General features: G+C 39.8%; 2 protein-coding genes across 5 annotated transcripts in view; both read right to left on the bottom strand.

The window, feature by feature from the left end:
* Positions 1–18957, bottom strand: part of LOC107225079 (hemicentin-2) — a 235007-nt gene that overhangs the window by 172683 nt on the left and 43367 nt on the right. The window lies entirely within an intron of this gene.
* On the bottom strand, positions 4870–9160 carry LOC107218669 (nose resistant to fluoxetine protein 6). Of its 3 annotated transcripts, XM_046735444.1 has the most exons (10): positions 8740–9148; positions 8186–8549; positions 7835–8111; positions 7413–7573; positions 6475–6643; positions 6151–6353; positions 5960–6080; positions 5676–5865; positions 5371–5513; positions 4870–5301 (listed from the first exon to the last, which is right to left on the bottom strand). In XM_046735444.1, the coding sequence occupies exons 1-10, from the start codon at positions 9134–9136 to the stop codon at positions 5095–5097; spliced, it is 2232 nt and encodes a 743-aa protein (XP_046591400.1). In that variant the 5' UTR covers positions 9137–9148; the 3' UTR covers positions 4870–5094. The 3 variants fall into 3 exon arrangements, with proteins under 3 accessions (XP_046591400.1, XP_046591402.1, XP_046591401.1); XM_046735445.1 differs by lacking the exon at positions 4870–5301 and having other exon boundaries at positions 5377–5587; positions 8740–9160; XM_046735446.1 differs by lacking the exons at positions 7413–7573; positions 7835–8111 and having other exon boundaries at positions 4871–5301; positions 8740–9146.

An 18957-nucleotide genomic window follows, 5' to 3' on the forward strand; every position in this document is an offset into this window, starting at 1 on the left:
AATATCTAATAAGCGAGAAACAACATACAGTAAATACCATGTTTCAGTAAATTTTTTGATTACAATCTGACTGCGGAACGGGAGGACCTGAGTTCGCAAAGTGGCAGCTTGCAAAAATTTGAGGTTTTCTGCAGTTTTCCTTGTCCCTTGTGCGAATGCGGATGTTTCTAATGAACATCTTAACAGTCCAGTCATTTCAGTAGTTTCACTATGGAATTCGAGTTACCCAGCTGTATATTTGTATAAACTTTCATTTCGACATCCTGAAACTTGTCTCAAAATCTACATATTGTAAGGTGTCCGCGTCTGTCAAAAATTAAGGTCAAAGGTCACAAAAATCGATTTTTTGAAAATGTCTCGTTTCCTTTGGGGTTTGCGCTATTTGTATTTATCATCAATATTTTACAAGATAAACATCTCTACAACTTTTATGTCAAAAGTTTTTTTATACGTTGAATCGTTTTCTAGATAGAGGACACTGAGCGCGCAGTGTTTAACTATGTAGCGTATCATTTAAGGTCAACCGGTAGTCCTGATCAAAAACACGCCTCGTGTGTAGAGTTTCAAGATACCCAAGTTTCAGTAATCGTTTAAATATTTATCATGAACGATCTCTCGTCTGGATTGATACTGTCTTCCAAGTACTCTCATGATCGAGCTAGATTTTACAACCACGTCAAACGACGGTCTGTCAAAGAAGACACTAAATTGATGGCACTTCACACACGTTTTATGCCAAAATGTATTGCTTTACGTTCATTTGCTTCTGAATTACCCATACATATGAAAGAGAAGTCTTGTGTTATCGACCAAATTTCATAAATTTAGGCCAATGTGATGTACCAACGTACGTCAATGATGTAAATTATCACTTACCTGCCTCCCTGCTTTACTCCACCACGTGTTTCAGCCGCAGCGAAATTTTCTTCTTTAGGGTGAAACTCTTCCGTCATACTTGCATCAATTTTCGTCAAATCCTTTAAGGTTACTTTTAAAAAACCAATGCCGATAATAATTTCGTGAAAACAATAAAATTATACGAAGAAAGATTTCGATGTATCGTGAATATGTTTATTATTACACGTGCCCGCACTACACGCTACGTACAACAATCACTTTTTAGCTTTCAGTTATGTTCCATGATAATGGTGTCGCTTTCGTAAAATCACAATTTAATCACAATTGTGATCTTTGTTTATTGACAATGCGCTAATTTTTATCACACTCCCGTGTAAGCACGTGTGAAATGTAAATCCATTTGCCCGGTTCGGATCATTACCAACGCATTTAACACTGATTCTATATCTATACACACCAAAAAGCGTTTGTTCCGAAGACGACGAAAATTATTGATTGAACTGACGATTTCTACGGTGTTGGAAATATTATAACTGGTATATTTTGGCTCTCCGTGCAGTGATCATATTGATACAGGGCTTGATCGAAAGCTCTAAAGATCTATAAACGTACAAAACTTGTCGAGTGTCAAATTTGATCGTGGGAGGGGAGGTATACGTGATAATATTTTCGCCAGGTAGACCAAGGGCTTCAGTTTGCGATACGAGATAGCGCGTTGACTCGCGAGCGTTCATGTTTATTTTCAATGAAGTTGGCGCGATCGGCAACCGCCAATCTTGATTGACAAAACTCATTCGATACCAGTTTTTGACCGCGTTTATAATTTTTTCGACGAAAGAGCTCGATAAAAATTGATTGTGATCCTGACAAATCCTCAAATCTGTTGCCACTAAAAAGCCATCCCTGCTTCGAAGTTTTAGAAACAAAGAGAAAGAAAGAGATGAGAGGTGGAGAAGTTCGATACCATTTTTCACACACCTGAACCAGCCTGTACCTATACATTCCGGTTTGAAAATCTTGAGACAAAAAATGAGAACAGGTCAAAAATTTACTTTCAATTCCGATAGAACCGATGTAAAAGGTGTGCAAGGTAACGGTGGATAACTACCCGTTGCAATTTATGCTCACCCCGTTATGCAAGATTCGAGCTTTCCTTCCTGTGGCTGCTGCCAGTGTATTAGCTGCAGTGTTTCGCCGCTTCCGCAATTTTACAGTTTCATATTACCGCGCCGAAGACGTTCAGTGTACAGAGTGCACAACATCTGCTCTCTCTTATTATGTATAACCACCCTTGATATTAGAAGCGATGAAGTACAAATATTCTGTGAACCAGGTGTCTACAAATTACTGTCGTCAGGTGATCGAACCCCGGAAACCTGGTCATTATTTTAAGAAAAATATGCAAGCTACTTTGAAATTCAAGCAGTAGAGAAGAAATTTATGATTGTTCTGGTTTGGAAGGTCGAATGAAATGGGAAAATGAAATGGAAAAACTGTTTTTTCGCGATACTTTTTATCACCATGAAAAGGGAACAGTGTGTTGGTATGTCGGACAAATTTGTGCGATGATCTCAAAAACAAAGGAGCGAAAGATCTGAAACTCATAGAACTTGGCAGCCGAATGAAGAAGTTGTGAAAGAAAATCCGGTACAAAAAAAATATCCGATGAAAAGAATATTTGCGATTGGGAAGAAAAAAAAATTAAAATAAAAAAAATAAGAAGTAAATAAATGTAGATTGGGAAAAATATAACAGCTTATTCACTAAAATCTTTTCGCAGGAAATAAAGCTTGGCTATTGGAATCACACAATTACGCTGAGATTGATTATCAACAATTTGAGAAAAGCTTTTGTTTATTTATTAAATTAACAAAACCAATTTTCAAATAGTCGATACATGAGTTTGTGCTATACAAATTTGCTCTGAGAGTCATTCAGTCAAGAATTTCACATTTTTACACTTAGAGGACAATTCTAGCGCCCGCCATCGAATTTTCAAGTTTTTGCCCCGATTTCGGGTTTTCAAATAAAAAAAATCGTGTGTTTTAGCTGCATTTCGCGTATTATAAGCTAAAAAAAATCTCAAACATGAAATCGTTTGCAAATTTTCCGGGGAACATTATCCCGTCATTAGTCTACCGACATTTTCAAAAAGCCGCAAAAAGTAGAAAATCAGGATTTATTGAAAAACCCTGTAAGTGGGCCAAAAACTTGAAGATTCGATTCCAAACGTCAGGCTTGTACCCGGGGGCGGAAAATTTGGAATTTATCGTTCTTCAGCAACCTAAACAAATGTGTAAAATTTGGTAAAAATCGGTGAGATCATGACGACACGTCTGTTTTTCCTAACGTGGAACGATTCGAGATTCATTTCTTCTATCACATGCGGAATGGATTTTGTTTCATTCTCGTCGTTGACTATCATCATCGTAAATAACATCGCTGTAGATGTTCCAAACAGTCCTTTCTTTTCCGACTTTCAATTCAGACCGTCCGACCGGTTCATCCTTACGGTCAGATTTTTTTTTGCCCCATAGTGCGACAGTGGCGTTACCTCGTGCAGATCCAGACGCATATAAAAGCAGCTGGAAGACGAGGCGAGTCGACACCGGAACCCCGAGAACCTCGGGAGTCTCCCATTTATTTATCGACTTCGCAAGTTTTCTGTTTACACCTACGACCAACACCGTCTATCTCCAACTCAAACCCTCGGAGTCTGTGGTAACGAAAATGCAAACGCACCGTAAGCCCGGAGATTGGCTGAGGAACGTACGGCTTTTTGTGTATCACGTAGTAGGGCGATGCCGGCGATAAGGAAGCTTCTCAGGAAATAAGGATGCATGCATATCTGCGAGTGTTTATGACGCGCGATTCGGATGCTATGGTTAAAATTTGTTGGTTCGATTCCTGGGATGGAGGAAACTCTTAAGAAAATGTGCACGGAAAGCTACTTCTCTCAATCAAACGCCGATGATTCATCAGTCGCTGATTCGAGAGTACAATCGGAAAACGAAACGTCAGCAAGGAAAAATGGAGGAACGGAGGCTTCGAATTGGTAATTAAATTCAGTTTGGATAAGCTTTATCAGAAGACTATCTTCTTGTAAGTAAAGGGTAAAATCGAATGTTCTGAATTATATTCGAAGTTGTTCCGTTATTGATAATCAGATGAGATCGGTTACGTTATCGAGCAGATTTTTCATTACATATGTGATTATCAACGTATGTTCAGTCCTGACGAATTATCTATCATTCCGTTCGTAGTTTGAATTCCCCCAAAAAGCAACTCTGATTCAAAAACCTTTCGCCAAGTACATTAAAAATGTGTTCTCATGGTTTGTCAAAAGAGATTAAAAACACATACTACTGCCATGTACATGTCTGTTAATTTACTATAATAGCATGATTGAAACTTGACACTTAGCTTTCACATCTCTCTAGAATCTCACTGTTGTCACACTGGGGTCAGACTGACCCTAAACTTATCCAACTACAAATGATAATTGTGTAAATGTAAAAACAAAATGACTTATTGAAAAAAAGTAACACGTGGTACTTGGTGGGCCTGTTTAGAAAAATACCTTGAGATGTAAATGAAATTCTATCTTTACATCGTTTCGATTATATATCATGCCTTGGGAGAGCATACACGCTTCAGGGGATGTTATGGCTTTACTGAATTGTTTTGGAGGTATATACGCGATTTGGATTCAGCGTTGAGATTATTTGTTGGGCTGTTCTATCTAATGTATGAAAATTTGCCAACTTTGCTTCCACATATCTTCGGAAGGATTCGCATATTCAAGTTAAAATTTCTCCCTGAGTATGAGGGTACAGTAAGGTATTATTCAGCACTTGTTTCGGAGAAATCCGCGGGGATCTCCAGACGGATAATTTTTTGGGAGGCTCTTTCATCAAGAAAATACTTGGTAGCACAATAGCATTAAGATGATTTCGTGCGGGAAACTTAAAAGGTCAGTGCGATACACCAAGTACGGATCTGCTCGATGCATTTATTCGAAATCAATCAATAATTTTTATTAAAACAAAACATTTCCACATGCGTAATCAAGTACAATCCGATACAGCTAATAATTATGGTGCAGCGCGCGTCAGACACAAAGAAAAATCGGACTTGAATAAAAGAAGGAGTGGTGTGGGTAAAACTATTCTATAATAGTGGCAATTCTCGACATAATATTTTCTAAAATATAACGGTTGACAGAAAACGGCAACATCAGTCCTTCTTCGTCGATTCCTTTCGAATTCCTTCCTCCTTAACCTGCGGTCCGTTATCCGTGCCTCGCACCAGAGTGACTTGGTTAACCTCTGATTTGGAACTGACGAAAATTTTCTCCAACACAACCAATGGAGACTCAAAAAATAAGGTGAAAACAAAAGCCGCGACGATCGAAAGCACCAAATCAATCAAATACTCGTGAATCTGCAAAGAGATGGGTTGAATTTCAAATGCGTAGGTTGAACAACGGAAGTTGTAAAGAAAAAGACTTACTATCAAAGAATTCGAAAACACCACAGGAGTCTGTGCGACCGCACTCCTCTTAGATTGGATCAAAGCATGCAACAAGTAAGTGGAAAATGACAACCGACTAAGTGGCCGAAAGAACGGCATGGACAGAAAGCTGTTGATGGGGCCTAAAATATTATCAATGTTGAATAGTATGTCTCATCAATGTATCGTATTATCTGACTAGAGTCCTATTCAGCGCCTGCATCAGAAACCTTTGAGTTAGGAATTTTACAGTGTTCTGTCATTCAGCGCAGCTTTCCATACACAAAAATAAAACGGATACTTGCCTCCATATCCGTGAGTACATGCATAAATGATCCAAGCAATGGCAATCGACCAACACGGACGTAACGTAAGTGCGAGTACAACTTCTAATACACGGTTGTACGCAAAAGCAATGTTGTAATTGAAATGAGTAGCACACATACAAAATAGGAGAAGAACGGAGGTTGCAATCCAGTTGATCCATACGTTCACCTGAAAATCGGAAAATGTGTCAATATTAAACGATCAGTCGTCCGTCGAAATAGGATTGGAATTGCTTGTCATGCGAAAACTTTGCCTGAAATACCTTCGTAAGTTGCCTCTTCTTGGTCGCGACGTCGTAACCCAAGAACATTCCAAAGAAGTAAGCGCTGGCTCGATTGTAAGTCGGTATGTAGAAGTTGAACAAGTCCCCGAAGTCTAGTATTCTGATGTGGAAATGGTTATTACGAATTTCTTCCATTCGATGAACAATGTGTTTCGTTAATATTCACTTACCCCGAGTCTACGTGCATGGTAAATGTTCTGTTAGTGTAACCATTGATACCTAGAACAACGGGTGGTATAAAAATCGAGGCGAGGAGGACGAAACCTAGTATTCGGATTCCATGTTTTGGCCAGCGGTAAAGTGGATATATGACAATTGGCGATAGCCAAAAGAGCTGCATATTAACAGCCAAGTACCAGGTGTGGAGTAAGCACTGAAATTTTCATGCGTTATTTCATCAGATTTATTACCATTAAAAACCCATGCCAGGACTATTTCTGCTTTGTTATACGAATTATATGTTTGACCTAGTAAATGCGTTGGGCGATACTAACCATAAGTTCTGGTTTCAAAAAGTTCTGAATGTATAACATATTGAACCACCAATTTTTTTTGCAAATTTCTACGTGGTCACCAATCCAAATTTTCCATAGGGGGCCGTTTCCAGAGCGATTCATGAAAAATGAAACGAACAACATAACGACGACGAAAGATGGCGTGATTCTGTAAGAAAAAATATGAATTTATACGTACACAAGTGAGAAAGAGTTATATCCCATCTGTAGCTTTTGACTACACGCAAAGTGACACGTTACACTATTAACCACTCAACTGCTAACGTGAGAAATAGCGTCGTAATATAATTTAATGTTTTCAAATATCCGAGGTCAATATTTTCTTTCAAAAACGTTTGTTGAAATAATTTTTGAGCTCAAGGAATCCGATTACGATCATAAAAACTATATTTTCCGTGCAGTCGTACAGTTTTGAGCTCTGGAAGTTGACGAATGTTTTATAATTTTGTCAAACAGCGCAATAGAAGAAACTATCGTTTTCCTTTTCTGGGATGCATGTTTCGTTTAAAAAATACTGACGATAAGTAAATAACAATATTCTTCAGTCTAAACATTCGATTTCCAGAATCACCAAGTATAACCATAGCGTATATTAGATAAATTACTTTGTAATTCTTGAAATTGCGAAATTGAAAAATTCATCCCGAAGAAAGAAGATGGTAATTTGTTCTATGACGCCGTTTGAAAAAATCATGAAAAATCTGTCAACTTCGAAGGCTCAAAACTGTATAAATGCGCGGAAAAAATAACTTTCTTTGGAGATAATCGGATTCCTGATTTATCTCAAAAATACTTAAAACACACGTTATCAAAAATACCAGAGATATCAAAAACATTGAATCACTTTATGACATGCATTGCACATCTACTGTCTTAACCAAGCTGTATAGCTTTGAATCAAAGTTTTTGAAACTCACCGGAGGTAACGATGAAGGTAAAACATTGGCCAATTGATTTGTCTCCCCGATTTCAAAGCTTTAAGAAGCAGGTGAGCCGTGAAAAATCCGCTCACTAGAAAGAAGGTTTCGACAGCAAATGGCGCGGCCTGAATGTACAAAGATGTCCATGAACTCGCCCACTGTGGATCGATTGTGACAATATTACTGATTTGCTTGCCGTAACGCTGGATAATTTGTATTTTGCAACAACGCGAGTCTACTTATTAATAATCGTTTCTACTAGAATGCAAATCCCACACTTAGAAAAGTATTCCAGATTGTGACATCGGACTGTATCGTGCTTAAAACACGATTTTCGTACTATCATGCCGATAAAGTAGCCATCAATCGTTAGAGCAATTATCGTCTATACTGCACATTGAGTGAACTGTTCAACTTACTTCAGCAACTTCGAATACATTGACAACTGGCCTGATGAATAAACCGATGAAACAATGACCCAGTATGACCCAGCACATACTCAAAACTCTGATACCTTGGATTGATTGAAACGTATCAGATTCTATTTTCGTGCTTAAAACAGCGAGTGCATTGGTGTAGAGGGAAAACTTCGCCAACGTATTCATTACGGTAGATGCTTCTGTCTGCTTGTGTCGTCTCGCAAAGTCGCAGATCGTACAAGCAATCATGAATACGGCAACGGCCAGAAGAAAAATTCTGTAAGAAGTGCACTGTTTTCTTGAACGATCAAACGTGATTGTTTCCCTAAACTACATATAATGCCAACTTACAGCGTGTAAATTTCTCCAGCACTCAAGTCATCGGATCCCACGTCCGCGCAGAACGCGTTACTTGCTTCTAATCCTAGGTGGCTGATAGTTGGTATGTTCGCGACGGTAGAATTGAAGATCTGCTCAACGTGAGTCTCGTTGCACGACGATGGAACACAAATCGATGATAAAATGCGAAGATAATCGATACCAATAACCGCAGGTGACGTAGGAGACGTCGAATCCAGAGAAACCATGCAGTGCTTACCCCGGATATTGACGTGGTTGTATTGCCCATTGACTTCGACGCATTCGTCGTACAATCCGACGTCTCTAAAGTTTCCTTTCATAAGTCCGGTTTGAAGGCCCGACGAAGCATCCAGCACTATTATAGAAAATAGAATCATTACTAACTGCATAATCGATTACACAAGGTCTTGTACATTTCGCACGAGGCGACCTTCGGCATATGGAGAGACTCTTCCACTTCTATGATAACAAAGCATTCTTCACACCTGATATTTGAGGAAGTATATTCACAAAATACCCCTCGGAATGATTAGCTTTTTTCTTACTTTGAAAAGCCCATTCTTGGCCAGATTCCATCGCTTGTATCAACACTGCGACTTCGGTCGCACAGGAAGATTCAGTGGTATGGAGAACAGATTTGAAACCTTCGATCCACGGTTGTCGTAACGAGCCAACAATCCTTTTGATCCATTCCCTGGTTTCGTCCGAACCATGGATAGATGAAACCGTATCCATAGATGCAGAGCCAAAACTTTGTATCGAAGTCAGGATCAGTACCGTCACGAGTACGTTGTGGTGGAAAAGCATTGTGCGTTTGCGGTTACTTGATTTGAGGAAGACTGACCGAATGAAGCATCTTCTCCAGAATATATAGTCAATGTTTGTACAAAAAGTGGTAGAACGAGTTAGAAGAATTAGTAATATATAGTAATGTTGAAACATTGCAATGAATTCGGTGGTTAAAATAGAAACGTTAAAACACGTTTCATAATGGCGACAGCTATTTCTTATAAGGAGTAAAATCATCGCTATAAATTTAATATCATAACGACTTTTCTAGATAGAAGGCACTAAGCGCGCAGTGTTTAACTATGTAGCGTATCATTGAAGGTCAACCGGTAGTCCCGATCAAAAACACGCCTCGTGTGCAGAGTTTCAAGATACCCAAGTTTCAGTAATCGTTTAAATATTTATCATGAACGATCTCTCGTCTGGATTGATACTGTCTTCCAAGTACTCTCATCATCGAGCTAGATTTTACAACCACGTCAAACGACGGTCTGTCAAAGAAGACACTAAATTGATGGCACTTCACACACGTTTTATGCCAAAATGTATTGCTTTACGTTCATTTGCTTCTGAATTACCCATACATATGAAAGAGAAGTCTTGTGTTATCGACCAAATTTCATAAATTTAGGCCAATGTGATGTACCAACGTACGTCAATGATGTAAATTATCACTTACCTGCCTCCCTGCTTTACTCCACCACGTGTTTCAGCCGCAGCGAAATTTTCTTCTTTAGGGTGAAACTCTTCCGTCATACTTGCATCAATTTTCGTCAAATCCTTTAAGGTTACTTTTAAAAAACCAATGCCGATAATAATTTCGTGAAAACAATAAAATTATACGAAGAAAGATTTCGATGTATCGTGAATATGTTTATTATTACACGTGCCCGCACTACACGCTACGTACAACAATCACTTTTTAGCTTTCAGTTATGTTCCATGATAATGGTGTCGCTTTCGTAAAATCACAATTTAATCACAATTGTGATCTTTGTTTATTGACAATGCGCTAATTTTTATCACACTCCCATGTAAGCACGTGTGAAATGTAAATCCATTTGGCCGGATCGGATTATTGCCAACGCATTTAACACTGATTCTATATCTATATACACCAAAAAGCGTTTGGTCCGGAGACGACGAAAATTATCGATTGAACTGACGATTTCTACGGTGTTGGAAATATTATAACTGGTATATTTTGGCTCTCCGTGCAGTGATCATATTGATGCAGGGCTTGATCGAAAGCTCTAAAGATCTATCAACGTACGAAACTTGTCGAGTGTCAAATTTGATCGTGAGAGGGGAGGTATACGTGATAATATTTTCGCCAGGTAGACCAAGGGCTTCAGTTTGCGATACGAGATAGCGCGTCGACTCGCGCGCGTTCATGTTTATTTTTAATGAACTTGGCGCGATCGGTAACCGCCAATCTTGATTGACAAAACTCATTCGATACCAGTTTTTGACCGCGTTTATAATTTTTTCGACGAAAGAGCTCGATAAAAATTGATTGTGATCCTGACAAATCCTCAAATCTGTTGCCACTAAAAAGCCATCCCTGCTTCGAAGTTTCAGAAACAAAGAGAAAGAAAGAGATGAGAGGTGGAGAAGTTCGATACCATTTTTCACACACCTGAACCAGCCTGTACCTATACATTCCGGTTTGAAAATCTTGAGACAAAAAATGAGAACAGGTCAAAAATTTACTTTCAATTCCGATAGAACCGATGTAAAAGGTGTGCAAGGTAACGGTGGATAACTACTCGTTGCAATTTATGCTCACCCCGTTATGCAAGATTCGAGCTTTCCTTCCTGTGGCTGCTGCCAGTGTATTAGCTGCAGTGTTTCGCCGCTTCCGCAATTTTACAGTTTCATATTACCGCGCCGAAGACGTTCAGTGTACAGAGTGCACAACATCTGCTCTCTCTTATTATGTATAACCACCCTTGATATTAGAAGCGATGAAGTACAAATATTCTGTGAACCAGGTGTCTACAAATTACTGTCGTCAGGTGATCGAACCCCGGAAACCTGGTCATTATTTTAAGAAAAATATGCAAGCTACTTTGAAATTCAAGCAGTAGAGAAGAAATTTATGATTGTTCTGGTTTGGAAGGTCGAATGAAATGGGAAAATAAAATGGAAAAACTGTTTTTTCGCGATACTTTTCATCACCATGAAAAGGGAACAGTGTGTTGGTATGTCGGACAAATTTGTGCGATGATCTCAAAAACAAAGGAGCGAAAGATCCGAAACTCATAGAACTTGGCAGCCGAATGAAGAAGTTGTGAAAGAAAATCCGGTACAAAAAAAACATTCGATGAAAAGAATATTTGCGAATTAGGACAAAAAAAAATAAATATAAAAAAATAAAAAGTAAATCCATGTACATTGGGAAAAATATAACAGCTTATTTACTAAAATCTTTTCGCAGGAAATAAAGCTTCGCTAAAATATTTTCAACTTAGTCTACTTATATTTTTGGAAACGTAAATAAATTCTGAACGACGACTCTCCACAAATCTGAAAGAGATACAATATTCGAAATCACAATTATTTTTGTACCAAAAAATTAATTACGGAAGAGTATTTTTGTACAGTTGCAAAAGCTATTTGGCAAATCGCTGAAAGGTATTGTTATAATACGATTGTCTTCACGTGGTTGTGCGCCACTTATCGGTATAATAGCCGTGTGACCCGTGACGTTATAGTGCAATTATGTTGCGGGAGTTGCATTAGCGGTATGGATGTAATACCGCAAAGTGCTTCGGAAAACCGAAGTTGAACATACCGCGAAGCTTATTTCCGCAGGTGAACATTTACGGTTTGCTCGACTGAAAATTGAGGTGAATATCCATCGATCGCGAGTAGCGTAAAGTGCACTTTCACGGAAACCGTGCGACACCAAAAGGGTGCAATTGCTTGAGAAGAAAACGCGAAAAGTCACGGATAGTAGAAAATCCGGGGAATAACCGCGTAGTTGATGAAATGATTGGTAAAAAAGGGGATAAGGATTTACTTGACGAATCTTTGTGAAATCTTTGATAGTTTTTAAATTTCAGCCGGTAATTCAACTCCTCGACTCTTGATTATCGTAGTTCTAAGGTGAAAATACACGCGTTGTAGATTCGAAAGAGAATAAGCGCAGCATTGAGTACAGCTGAAATTTGAGGGTGTAAGAAATGAAGTTAAAAGAAAAGAGAGACAGAATAGTGATAAACAGAGAGGAAACACTCGGGTAATTAAAAAGTTCCGTGCTTCAAGCCGTATCTTCTTTATTGGCGTGTAAAACCGTCGTCCTGATGCTACAAGTTGGCTTACGACGTTCGAAGAAGTCTGTACGTAACTAGGTATATATCACAGATCCGTATATGAGAGCAAGTCGAAAGGTAGAGAATACGAAAGAGAGGAAAAAGAGCAAAAAATAGGTGGGCGAGGCCGAGCAATATTTCGCGTTTTGTTCCGTTTGTTATCGCGCGTTTCTTCACGGTTCACATTTTGTGCCGACACTTGAACAGCGGAACTGAGTCGGGATAACAAAGGATTCGGTTTGTTCCTGTGTCTGTGTGTGTGTGTGTGGGATCGAGTTGAACAGGAGTTAAGAGATGTGAGCTCGAGTAAGGCGAGCGTCAGAACGAAGTTCTGTGTTGTGCGAGCAATTAGCGATTTCATGATTTTCAGGAGCACTGATCCAGAAGCGCACCTACAATGTGTAATTCCTGTTCGGTACCTCAGCGCAACGCGAGGCGATTACTCGCCCACTTTCAGAGGCTTAACGAGCTCCGCGGCGGAAGCTGCAAGAGGGAAAAGAAAGCCGGACGCTCGGAATTGTGGTTAGCGGGTATTTTTTGAAAATTATTTTTCGAACGTTGCACCCGCCCATTTTTAATCTTTAAATGCTCTTACCCCGCGTGCCGGTTGATGTGTACCTTCGACATTATTACACTCGGGAAAGTGGAACACGTGCGGTCTCGACGATCATACCCGGGGAATGTTGTAGCCACGTTTAGGAAGGAAGTGGATGTTTTGCTCGCCGACATGTTTCGTTCACTGAATTCTAGCCTCCAGGCCCTGATACTACTCGATACTACGATGACTCTAAAACCGCTCGAACGCGCTGCGCTGCTCAATTCTAACGCGAACTAGAAACGTTTGTACGTGTTTGGGTTGAAAGTGGTCCGAGTTTCGGAGAAAGTATAGTGCCAGACACGATCTGGGCTTATTTCAATTTTAGCTCGACGATTTTATACGCAAGGAAGAACGAGGAAGAGAAAATAAAGAATGAGGAAATTTATTTCACCCTCGCGAGATGATTAGCTTACTAGATTCTATCGGGTTATTTACTCTTCCAAATTGCAAATCATTTCTGATTTTACAATCATTAAAAAATTGTATGGAATCGCTTGAATTGGTTTGAAACAACTTTGAAATCGTTTGAAACTTCTTCAAATCAGTTTGAAATTATTAAAAACAATTTTTAAATTGCTAGAAGCCATTTAAAATCGTTTAAAACTATTTGAGACTAGTTTAAAACCGTTTGAAAACGATTTTTAATTGTTCGCTTTATAATCATTCAACGTTTTGAAACCACTTGCAATCATTTGGAAGACTTTGGAATTAGTTCGAAACCGTTTGAAATCACTTTGAAACTCTGTAAAATCGCGTTTTACTTCATTTGTAAACGAACAACCTCTCGACTCGTTACTTATTGAGACAGGAAATGATTGTGCTTAAACGAAACACTCTGAAAGATATTTTTTCATGGACAATTTTCCACCTTTTCACCTTTAATCTTGATAAACGTACGGTATAAGATTTTCCCTATAGTTGAATAAAAATCGTTGAGCTTTTTGCATTCGATTAGACGAGAAAGAATCCCAGTATGCTTATTTAAAAACACTCTGCGGGGTAGTTCAGGATTCCGTTAAGGCGCGCTTTAGCCGAAACATTGTTGCAGAGTTGCAAGATCGACAAAGTGGGTTCAGGTATTTCTAGTTAGGACAGAAAAAGAACAGATGTTTTCTTCTCGTGCTTTCACAACACTCGCAACGAAGTCTCACAAAGGTTCTCCTAGTTCCAGACGTCTCTCCGATCCCCCATCCGTTGGTTATTCGATTCGTTCACGGAGCCGACTCCAGGGGAAGAAGATCGCTGATGGTTAACGGTTCAAGTTTGCGGGTTTGGTGAAAAGGGAGCAAAGAGCCTCGGACTACGACTTGGAAATTACTACTTTGGCTAACAACTCGGAGTCAAGTCGATTCCCTGAGCTTCTACGGCCAGGAAGCTGTGCAAAAGTATAATCCAAGCGCCCGCAACGGGACGAGAACAGACTGGCAATTCGAATGTTGCGAAAATCGAAATCGCGCTCGGCGAATTCAGATTAAGGGAGTCTGCACAGCGCAGCGCCTCGAATCTAATAACGCGAAACAGTTCGATTCGAGCCGAGAATAGTTCCGGATCGGCTTTTATGGAAAACGCTCTTGCCTCGAAAAACCGGATTTCTTTTTTCATCGACTCGTCGTACCGGTTCATTCTCTGCTACCGTTTTCACGCTCCCTGCAGCCTCGTTCTGACGATTGCAGCGCGACGAAAGAGCGCCCGACATCAAAGCGGCAAAAGAACCCTTAAAAATAGTCAGGAATTTCCAGAGCTTTTAAAACCTCGTTGCATCGACGCGCGACTCTCTCTCTCTCTCTCTCTCCCTCTCCCCGTCACGAAGCTTCGCATTTTGGCCGGAGATATTTCGAATCTGTTCGGTATATCACCACCCTTCTGCCTGTGAAAATAGGGGAAAGTATTTCCTCGGGTTTCAGTTTGGTCCGTTAACACTCAGTCAACAATATTTATGGAACACCTCTGATCCAACGATCGTCAGTCACTCACCTAAACCTCTCTTTCCGCCGGACCGAAACCCAGTCATATTTTATTTCTATAAACCTCGTATCGTTTTCTCATCCAGGAAACGGCCAAACATGGTGCTGATATCATTGCTTTAGCCAAGCTTTGGCGGCGAATGGATTCACGTACAAAATACCCGTCTATAAATCTATGTATGCTGATTTTTCTTGCCGAACGTCTGAATATAATGCCTATCGAAAGAAATTTCTTACAATATTTTTCTCTCAAACAGAATTCAAAACGTGACAAGTCTTGCGAAAAATCTTGGGAAGGACCTTTTGCGATTCCCATTGATAACAAGTTTTCAATCTTTACTCCGTCAAATGATGACAAATAAATTGTTTCTGATATTCTTGCAGTCAATATAGATATTACGGTTCCTAAAACGGTTCCATAATTAAGTAACTACCTCGTAGAAATTCGTTGATTCGACTGACATTCTGAAAGTACAAGCACTTTGAGGATTCTTTATTTACCTCTAAATTGCGATGTTTGAATTACCCGCCTCAGTTTATCCACCCCTTTAACACATTAAAGTAGAAAAAATTAATGTGCGGCTAATTAATAACGATAAGATGTGCAGAAATTTTGTTTATACTCTTTTCTCGTTGAATAACGTAGACGTATTTGATATTCGCCCAACATCTCGGAAATAAATATATTACATACGAATTCAATGGAATAGACACAAACGCATTTGCAGATGTGGGTAAATAGCCTGTAGCACGGCAGAGGCGAGTTTATCTGCAGAGACAGACGTACGGTATAATATTCGAGGAAGTTACGTCGTCGGGCCGAATGAAAATGGCAGTAAAAATTTCTATCGCATATTTGGCAGGCTTCCCGTTTCGCGTTTCGTACTCTGGTATTCGTCGCTGGTCCGAATCTCGGGGTCGAGTCGGTAGAATTTTTGAGGTAGAAGACTGAAAAAGGAGTTTGAATATTTCTTCGTCCGTTTAAAATTGCCCTAGCACGGTTGTCCGGATAAAAAGCTGTTCCATTTCTTGCCTCTGGACTCGTGTTTGGAGAACGCCATTTGCATACCCGCTGTAAGCTGCTGTACGCGTGTAGCGGCTGGTTCTACCCCTCAAGGATAAATTAGTTTACTTCTACCCGTTCCTATTTACTCGAGATATCCAAGCCTGCCATAACCTATAAGTCGTTTAGCTTTTTCCCCGACTAGATTGCGCTAGCTTTTTCCTCCCGGCAGAAGGGAGGAGAAGAAAAACAGGAAGAATCTGGCTAATTCGTGCGGCAAAACCCCGAAGAAATTACCCCAAAATACACACAATCCAACTTGACCTTTAACTCGTGAGTAAACCTACAACTTCTCTATTCATCATTCGTTTATTTCATTACCCGCAAATCCCGTTTAGATTTTCCGCGCGAGCTTTCTTTCTCATTCTGTATTTTCGAAGCCTGATCTGAACTTTTCCCGATTTCTTGTCTAATTTTTCATCGTCTATGCACTTCGCAGCGTTCTTCTTTTCTTCGCGTGATTCTTTTGGCCGTTTCAACGAAAGGCATTGAATTACTGGGAAAATATTTACGTGACCGTGGTGAGAAGAGAAGAGGAAAATGAAAAAATGACAGTGCTGCTTCGGAGAAAGGAAAAGAGAAAATATTCTTCATGAGTATAATTCACATCGACCACTTTGGCACGTATTCGTGACGTGACTCCGGTTCTGCGTTGCGATTCAACCCTCGATATTTTGGCCCAGGTATATTCCTCCTCCTCCTCCTCCTCCTCCCTCTCTTCTTCTCTCTCTTTCTCTCTCTGTCTCCGTCTTTCCCTTTTTTTTCTGCCTTCTAATATACTTTCTTTTGGAAAATTCCCTGTGCGAGAGCGCTGCCGCGTTCGAGAAAGGAATTTTAAGATTCAATTGAGCCAAGTTGATCCCGACGCACCAGCCGCTCTTATTCTCATACTTGCAGGAGCTTTCCTGAACGATGAAACGAAAGCGTCGTGTTAGCCTTCTGCGGCAGCAAATCACTTAGCCGTCCTCTTTGCCGAGCGCATTTGAATAAAAAAAAATAAAAAAAACACTGGCCGCAGCAACTCACGCACGAAATTTGGCTGACCAATCAAATGCCGATCTAATTTTCTTGCCTCACGTATTACGCTGCGATTCTCTTTCACAAAAACTTTAGTATCCAATGGCGAGTCTGATGCAAAGAATTGCCGTCGTTCAAAGTTCCAAATGATGTTGCGCATTTCAATTTGCTTTTTGAAAGCGAGCTTTGATTGTTTGAAAAGAAAATTAATTTGTATCGATCGAACTTTGATGAAAATCGTGATCAGTCAAAATTAGTCTTGAATTTGAAATTCTGGGTACAATAATTATGCTGTGGAGTGCTTCTTGTATCATTTAAACTCCCCGAGGTGTCAATTTGTAAAATTCAAGGAATAAAGACGCTGTCTTCGATAAACAACCGATAAGATCCTGATGGATAATGGAGGTAAACGAAGACGGACGAGCATAACTAAATTAAGCTGCATCTTCTTGAAAGGTTTTCCCCGATATTTTAATCAGAATGAGACATTTCGCCGGAATGGAACCGATGTCCAAGAGTCGTCAAACCCACGGCAGGATGTAGCGCCTGGTATAATCCCGGGTGAAATATGCCGTTCGCTTTTCTAGACACATAAAACGTCCCTCCAGTGCTTAATCTCGTACTCCAGTACCGGAAGCTCTCCAAGCTCCCGTCCAACTCCGCGTAGGGACAGGATCCCCGTCCTTTCAGGACCTCCCGCTGCACTTTGTGTGCAGAGGAATGAAGGCCGATCGGTTCCGCGGGGATTCTAATCCAGCTGCAGTGTCAATTTTGTTTTTCTTTGCCCGATAATTCCCGCAAAGCGCCGTTCAATTGCAGAGACCCTTGATCAGAGATCGAAACGTCGACCCTAGGATGAAATCAACCTCATAATGCATGAGATTCGTCCGTATTTTCCCCATTTTCGCGAGCATCAACTCTCGAATTTCCTTGCCGAGCTTGAGAACGCGGCTCGAGGGTTGCCGAATATTACCCTTGCGGCCCATTCGCAGACCAGAATGCACTGCGAGACGCGTTTCGATCCGATCAATTATTCAGCGAAAAGTTTCCCGTGTCTCTTCGATATTCCCAATCGCTCGCAGAGCCCCGATTAAAAGTCGAAATTCTGCTTGGCTTCGGTTCTGCATTGCACCTTTTTAGGGAACCCTGGTATTCTGATTTCATCCAATTGCAACTCGAAGCTGCCGAAAGTTTCATTTTCTGTTCTATTCTGCCCATCAAAACTAGCCGCGTTTGTGATTTTTTAGAAAATCTTATCTCAATTTGTTCTTCAGCTGTTATGAATTGTAAACAAATTCAATGATTCAACTTTTCAAATGGATATTATATAAGTCAAAATTAACGAACAAATGGATATCGAAACGGTGAAAACATGTCATTTTCCCATTTCAAATCATATTTATAAGAAACATTGTGGAAAAAATTATATTATATCTCTGCAAAATCACCAACTTTTGTTAGAATTGTACCCAAAAATATATATATTTTCCGCCACGATGGTCGCGTTTTATTCGTTAGTGAAAAATGTTCTGAAAATTGTTACTTTTCTCACGAATATCCGTGAAGCAAAACAGATTTTTACATTTTCGGTATATCTTCTCGGTTTCCACTAATATTCATTTGAAAAATAAAATAAAGTAATTTTTTGAAAATCCACAATCGAAAAACGAATTCAGATGAAAATCTTACACGAATGAACGATGAATGCTGATCATTTGGACGTACAGATAATGAAACAAAGAAACATGCGGCGATTGAAAAATTTGTCCTCAAAATCATTTCCGATTTTACAAAAAAAAAACGGCATCTTCGTATCTGAGGTAAATAATAATCGAGGTTTAAATTCTATTGCAGAATTTCATTTCCGGATGACATTTCCACTTCGACAATTAACATTCAAGGAAACTTGAAGTTGCCCACGTAATTTTGTAATCATCCGGAGCATCTCAGATCGCACAATAATTCTCGCATGAATATCCGTCGTAAAATATATCCGATTGAATAAAAAGCAGACG

Source organism: Neodiprion lecontei, chromosome 3, assembly GCF_021901455.1.
Source record: "Neodiprion lecontei isolate iyNeoLeco1 chromosome 3, iyNeoLeco1.1, whole genome shotgun sequence".
Lineage (NCBI taxonomy): Eukaryota > Metazoa > Arthropoda > Insecta > Hymenoptera > Diprionidae > Neodiprion > Neodiprion lecontei.

Bases quoted from the DNA above. Each gene is read 5' to 3' on its own strand.
- LOC107218669 (XM_046735444.1), bottom strand. From the start codon at position 9,136: ATGTTTCAACATTACTATATATTACTAATTCTTCTAACTCGTTCTACC. The intron at 6,644-7,412 runs GTGAGTTTCAAA...TTTTTCTTACAG, and splicing joins TACCTTCATCGTTACCTCCG to AATCACGCCATCTTTCGTCG. The intron at 5,514-5,675 runs GCAAGTATCCGT...ATAATATTTTAG, and splicing joins ATGTACTCACGGATATGGAG to GCCCCATCAACAGCTTTCTG.